The 7,042-nt window shown below is 29.3% G+C and overlaps 1 protein-coding gene across 14 annotated transcripts; it reads right to left on the bottom strand.

The window, feature by feature from the left end:
* Positions 1–2,738: 2,738 nt before the first annotated feature.
* Positions 2,739–6,649, bottom strand: LOC107886674 (probable LRR receptor-like serine/threonine-protein kinase At4g36180). Of its 14 annotated transcripts, none has more exons than XR_005916189.1 (9): positions 6,525–6,649; positions 6,080–6,408; positions 5,679–5,808; positions 5,535–5,590; positions 5,402–5,444; positions 5,254–5,315; positions 3,930–3,956; positions 3,704–3,796; positions 2,739–3,290 (listed from the first exon to the last, which is right to left on the bottom strand). XR_005916189.1 is itself a non-coding variant. In XM_016810723.2 (4 exons), the coding sequence occupies exons 1-3, from the start codon at positions 6,547–6,549 to the stop codon at positions 5,700–5,702; spliced, it is 549 nt and encodes a 182-aa protein (XP_016666212.2). In that variant the 5' UTR covers positions 6,550–6,640; the 3' UTR covers positions 5,535–5,590; positions 5,679–5,699. The 14 variants fall into 14 exon arrangements, 3 of the variants coding, with proteins under 3 accessions (XP_016666212.2, XP_040953544.1, XP_040953545.1); XR_005916185.1 differs by having other exon boundaries at positions 5,679–5,894; positions 6,525–6,640; XR_001680846.2 differs by having other exon boundaries at positions 5,679–5,894; positions 6,080–6,649.
* Positions 6,650–7,042: the final 393 nt, after the last annotated feature.

Raw genomic sequence — 7,042 nt, 5'->3', positions numbered from 1 at the left:
TTTATTATTACTTGTCTTAATCTTCTATAGCATTGGTAATATATATTGGATAAGTGAAAAATAACAATACTTGTTTCCAGTTCTCAAATACTATTAATTTGAAAAAAAATGTTAATATTATTATCATGTAAATTCTTATGATACACCGACATCTATTTATCTATTATAACATTTTTTATTAAATTGATGTCACAATTTAATCAAGTATCAATTTAGTTTTTAAAATAAAAATCTTAAAAATAAGGCTCTGTTTGGTTTTAGAAAATAGAAGTTTTAAAAAATATATGGAAGAAAATTGATACTTATTTTAAAAATAATTTTTGAAAAATAAAAATATTTGAAAATTAGAAAACAATGAAGACAACTTTTTAACTTGTATGATTTTAAAGCAGAAAATAATAAAAGGACTTTTAACTTTAAATGAATTGACTTTGGTTTAAACTAGACTTGATCATGGTCCAGGCTGATGCAAAATTGTAAGCCTGGTTTCCAGGCCAACCTTAAGAATGGATCTAAAATTTTGCCCAAGTCTGATCCATATAAAAATTACTAAACCCGAGTCCAACTCGGCCAGCCTGTATTAAATTTTTTTAGATTATTTTTATATAAAACTAAATTTAAAAAATATAATACATCAAATACACTAAAAATATTAAAATAAATATTTCCAACAAATTAAAATAATTAAAAAAAAACTCTTTATACACTAACATAGTTGCAACTTAGCAAGTAAATGCCTCTAAAATAGTATCAAAATTAATAATAAAATAAGAGTTGTACAATATCCAAACAATAACAATAAAATAATAGTAATATAATAGTGAAATTGTACCAAAATAGTAGTGAAACAACAATAAAACAATAGCGAAATAGTAGCAAAACAACCAATTTGGGCAGGGCCAAAATATCCTACCTGAGACACGACCTATTTAGAAAATGGACGTTATTTTTTTGTTCAAGATAATTTTTCGAGCCTCTATTTTTGCCCAAACCCTCCTACTTTGCAGGCGGACCTTTAAGCCTGTACGGATAGCTCAACTCATGATCAGGTCTAATTCAAATCCATATAAATGCAAAAATATTCTTTTATTTTTCAACAACTTTTTAGATGTTTGATCAGGTACTTTGGTTTGAATTTATATAAATATATATTTTTTAATTTTATTTCTCGTGTTTCTATTATATTAAAATAGCTACCAAACATGTTCTCATATTTTCTTTTTTGAAGATAAATGTTTATTTTTATTTACTAAATATATATTTTTAATTTTTAAATATAGAAAATAAAATTTATTTTTTGAAAATAAAAAATATTTTCAAAAACCGAAATATACCTAATTTTCTTTAAAAAATATTAATATAATAATTTTTATATAAAATCTTTATATAAATCAATTTAAACTCGAATTTAAAATAAACCACTTTATTAAAAGGAAATTATTTTTTCCTTCTAAAAATGTATCATTTATTTATAATCTATTAAGGATTAGTATGTTGTACATTAACAAAATACAATTTTTTTATTCTACTATCAACTTTAAAAAATTACTATTTATCTTTTTCTTTTGTCGAAATCCTTTTTTGAAAACAAAAATTTAGTTGTCGACTTTAAAAACAAAAAACTGGAGTCGCCACCAATCCTTTATTGTGGTGCGATCGACTCACCTTAAAAATGATTTCGGTCTACGAAATTTGAGAAAATGAGCTCGGGAGTCAGTTACGCATGAGGAACGGTTAGCACCCTCGTAACGCCCCAAAATCGGTACCAATTGATTATTTAATGTCTTAGTGTCGAGGGTTAAAAAGATTTTTTTTTTAAAAACTCAAATGATGAAATCAGAAAAGGATAATCAATTGTTTAAGTTAGTCGAAGAAATCGAGACCCAATACGTTAGAGTACAATTTCTGAAAATCCCCAAACTTTGAATACCGCTTTTATTTTATAAGAAAATCTTCATTTTGAGAAAGCAATATGTCATGCCCAATGCATTAGGACACAACAAGTTAAGTTCCCGAAAATGATTTTTATGCTTATGCATTTTGAATAAAGAATATTATCTGTTATTTAGGATTAATAAAGAAAATCGGAACCCAATACGTTAGGACTCAATTTCCTCGAAAATCCTGAATATCGAATATTGCATTATTTTAAAAGCCTTTGAATCAAAAGAAAATGATTTTAATGTTTTGACGCAACACTACACCAAAACAGGCTTTTAGCGGCGCTAAGCGCCGCAAAAAACGCCGCTAATGACAGTGTCGCTAACTTTAGCGGCGATCCCACAAACGCCGCTAAAGACCAAGACCTTTAGCGGCACTTTTCTCACAAACGCCGCTAAAAGACCAAGACCTTTAACGGCGCTTTTCCCACAAACGCCGCTAAAAGACCAAGACCTTTAGCGGCGCTTTTTCCACAAGCACCGCTAAAGACTAAGACCTTTAACGGCGCTTTTCACACAAACACCGCTAAAAATATATCTTTAAAAAAATAATTTTTTTTTCAAATAATTTTTATTTCTATGATAAATATTATATTATGTTTTAAGTATAAATAAAAATATTATTTAAATTAATTACAAAAATTTTAACTTTAAAACTAAATACAAAATTAATGAATTTAAATTTAGAATTAAAATAATAAATTAATAACACAATTAAAATCCAAAAGTTAGAACTCTTAAGTAAAAATAAAAATTTAGAATCAAAACTAAAATAAATAATACATATGCAAGGTAATAAAACATAGAATGCATTTTCTTAATCAAGTAAATCTTGGTAATAAAAGATATAATACATTTACTTAATCAAGGAAATCTTGTAATGAACTCAAAGCAATAAGCCTTAGAGAAAAACTTTTGAGCAGGTTCCAACAATAGACGTATCACTTGCTTCTCATAATCTACACACAGCAAGCCAGACTCGGATAGAAGATCATAAAATGTGTGTGATGATATGATAGCATGCAGTTTTGTCCTATTAATAGTATTACCACACACCCCTGCTGTCATAAGGCGCAATAAATATGTGAAGACTTTGATGTAAACTAATAAAAAAGGTTCTTCTGAGTGACCATCACCCTGAAAACTATGGAGGGTGGTTAGCAGAAGAGAAAATCCAGTGGCTTCACCAAAGACTCTCTGAGCACCATTATTTACTCCTAGAATGCGCCACAAGGTTCCCATTGTATCACATTTTGCATCACTTTGAAGTTTGTATTGATGTCCTGAATCACTTGTAACCATTCCACTCTTTAAAACTTCAACAAGTGATCCTAATTCTTCAGGATGACCCTGGAAAAAGAACGAGAAAACAATTATGGTGTGATAAATAACAAATGCATAACAATATCAGTTCACTCATTCATGAAAACATTCACAAGGACATTTAAAATTAAACAAACTGGAGCTCAAGATCAAAGGATGTTCATTAAAGTAAAATTTTAAAAAAGGTTAAATAAGGGAAGAATAACATGCTTGAATGTAAGATCTATGACAAACAGATGAGCATGCATCATAACAAACATGCATAGCATCTTCAGTGATCAAACATGACAATATCCCTGCTTTTTGCCTTATTCATAAGAAAGATAAAAGGTACAAACCACACATGTAGGGAGAGGAAAAGTGAAAGAAAACATAAATTTATGCGTGTAAATACAAAATGCTTCAAACACAACCTAATTGTGATTCATAATAAATATTACCTCCACTTCTGCTGAAGAGTAAGCTGGATCCAAGTTCTAAAATAGAACAAGTTTTCCAAACTCGTGTGCATCCCGCAAACTTTCTTCCCAAGGCTGAAACAATGTAGGAAGCAGTTTAAGATCAGCTTAAAGAATGTAGACTAATTTTCCCACAAATAACTGCAATCAAAGTAGGCTATGAAAATAATTTAAACAACTGGTTTAGGAGTGACAGAGGAGTGCTTACGAGTTCTCTGAACCATTTGCTCCTATCCTGTAAGCATGAATAAACAACAAAATGTAAGTACTTCTTCACAAGAAATATCCACATCAAGGAGAACAACAGAGGAATAACAGGATAGTAAATCTGCAATAAGGAGGAAAGCAGAAACTTGCAAGCATGATATTATACAGGATGATGAGGATTAAACAAATAAATTTATTCATCCAAAAAGAAATACGAGTAGAAGCAAGAACCAGGTAGGAGAAACAAATAATTAAATGTTTTTAACCTAAAAATCTGACATAATTTTTAGGTGTTCTTCATCATGTTCTTTCTGATGGATGTTCCTCATCATGTTCTTTATGCGAAAAAAGAGAGAAAAAAAAAGGATCTCTTTTTTTTTTCTCAGTAATCTAAATAAAAGCAAACCCAATTTTTATTTTTATTTTTATTGTTTTTACAATTTCCTAGATCTATAAGTAAATCCCGGAATTTCAACACAAAATTTGAGTTTTTTTCACGGTCGAATTGTCTTCAAATTTCAATATATTCTTCCCCTTTTCATATGCTTCTCTGTTTTTTGATGACTTTCCTGTTTTCTTAGGGGTGTATAGAAATGATAACTATGATATAAATATAACTATAATAATGGAGAGGAAAATTTTAGCCATGGTTGATTGTGTTGGGAAGAAAAGAAGTTGGGGAGAGAGGAAGAGAGAAGTGAGAAGCAAATGGATTAAAAAATATATAAATTTTATTAATTAAAATTAATTTAATAAATATATTTTTAGTAAAAATAATATAACTAATACATTTTATGAAAATATAAAAGCCACAGCATTATTTAATTGTTGATTTTTTTTTTAACTTCATTTAACTTTTTGGATTAAAAACCATAGCAGAAGGTCATTTTAAATATTAAGACAAGAAAAATTAGATATCAAAATAAAAAAAAATAAGTATACTCCGAAACTAAATTATGAATAAAGCAAAAAAAAATCAATCACCTTGATGTAGTCTCACCGAAATACTATTTAATAATAAAACTATATTTAAATTTAATTATTAAAATATATAATATTATTATAAAAGTATTTTTCAAGCTTAGATAGAAACTCCGGCCAGCAAACACTTCGATCTTACATGTAGATCTTATCTTCTCATTCAACCATAGAATTATGAACCATAAAAAAACGTAAGTGTTATGGAAGTAAAATAAAGAGACAAATATGAATTTGATATAAATAAAGGAATTATTTATAACCCTAAACCCTATACCTATACTAAAATGGTAGTAACAAGAGCATCAGTAGCAAAGGAAGATCAACTATAAAATGACAAAACAAACCTTCTTTGATGATTTTGAAGAAAACCATTGAGATGCAGGTGATGTTTGATTTGAAGAACTACCTGAAAGTCCCCAACTTGTAAAAATAACATATGATAGTGAAATCGGAGTAAACTAATCATCAAAGGTTACAACAAGAAAGTCATACCATTGCTTTCAAGGCTACTTGACTTTGAAGATTGTTTCTTTCTCTGAATAAATCAAGCAAAATGATAAGAAATTCCAGACGCTAAGCATATGGAACATAGAGTTTAAGAAGGTAAAAGTAAGAAGCCACATACCATGATTAATGTATCTAAGCCTTCCATTACAGGAGGTCTAATATTCTCAAAGTCTACTGCAATATATCAGCATACCTTAACATTAGAAAATATTAAAAAATTGTAAAACGAAAATTTGAACAAAAAGTAAAGCAATAGTTGTACCTGAATCAGCAAAGTTGAACTTCAACGAAAAGAAGTTGAACTTCCACGACTTTGATCTGCTCCCGAACTAGCACTACCCGTACTCCGCTTCTTCTCTCCGGTCATCCACCTCTTCCACCACCGTAGAAGACTGTAAATGTAACCGCAACAAAACACGACAAATAGCCCAATACCACCAACGACCATAGCAATCAACAAAATCAGCTTCCTCTGTTTCTTTTTTCTCACATTTTTACAGTCATTATTCAATGGCTTACCACATAAATTTTCATTCATTGTAAATATAGAACTATCATTGAATAAAGAACCTAATCCACTTGGAATCTCACCTTCAAGATTATTTCTAGATAAATTCAAGTACTTCAAATTAGAAATGTTTGAAAATGAATCTGGTATGTTACCTGTAAGGCGATTTCTTCTGGGATTTCACCATTTAACTTGTTAGAACCCAAATCAAGCTCTTTTAAATGAGACAACCGAGAGAAATCCGCCGTTGCATTACCGATCAATCGATTCGAACGAAGCTGAATCACTTGAAGCTGAGAACAAATACCGAGCTCCGATGGCTTCGACAAAAGAGAAGCTGGCTTCGAAACAGTGGAGAGAGAAAGAAAATAAGTAAAAAAATCGAATAAAACTGAAAAAGGAAAAAGAAAATACACTGCTGAAAAAGGAATTCCATAGATCAATCCCTGTGGTCTTTTGGTATAGATCGAAAAACCCTTTTGTCCTGATTTAGAGAGAAACAAAACCCCAAATCAATGAATCATTTGTTATATGCATATATATATATATATAAATTCATGGAGAGAAAGAGAAAAGGTTTAGGGATTTGAACGGTATTACGAGATGTTGGGGCAAAGGAACTCATGGAATTTTGAGATTAAAAGGGAAAAAGAATTAAGTACATGAGAAGAAGAGAGAGTAACGAACGGGTAACCAAAAATCTTTTTTTTTTTTTGGGAGTGAGCGGGAATTTAAATATCTTTTGTGGCGTTTTTATAAAAAAAACGACGCAAATGATCATTTCATTTTGTACAAAACGACGCCGTTTTGTTCTCCTAAATTTTTTTTATTTTGTCTACTAAAAATTATTTTAAAGTAAAAATTATTTTTTACGGCGTTTTTTAAGTAATTTCATTTAAATCTATTAAAATTTATTAGTTAAGTGATTTTATAAAACATTTATTTTTTTTATAAATTATTAAGAAAAAAATGATTAAATGGCTGTAATTAATTATTAAGTTAGAATTATCCATATAATACCAACTTACATTATTAACATTTCAACAGCCAATTCGACACCGAGTGCGATTATTGAACTCCATATAATACCTGTCTAGCTTTACAAACCTTAAACCCCA

This window comes from Gossypium hirsutum, chromosome D07, assembly GCF_007990345.1.
Source record: "Gossypium hirsutum isolate 1008001.06 chromosome D07, Gossypium_hirsutum_v2.1, whole genome shotgun sequence".
NCBI classification, from domain to species: Eukaryota; Viridiplantae; Streptophyta; class Magnoliopsida; order Malvales; family Malvaceae; genus Gossypium; species Gossypium hirsutum.
This window is presented reverse-complemented; position numbering and strand designations above follow the sequence as displayed.

What these genes read in the sequence shown, in the direction of transcription:
- LOC107886674 (XM_016810723.2), bottom strand. Translation starts at nt 6,549, where the DNA reads ATGAGTTCCTTTGCCCCAACATCTC. An exon ending in TTCCTTTGCCCCAACATCTC is followed by an intron (nt 6,409 to 6,524) that starts GTAATACCGTTC and finishes TCTCTAAATCAG; the next exon opens with GACAAAAGGGTTTTTCGATC. An exon ending in CAGAAGAAATCGCCTTACAG is followed by an intron (nt 5,895 to 6,079) that starts GTAACATACCAG and finishes GTGAGAAAAAAG; the next exon opens with AAACAGAGGAAGCTGATTTT.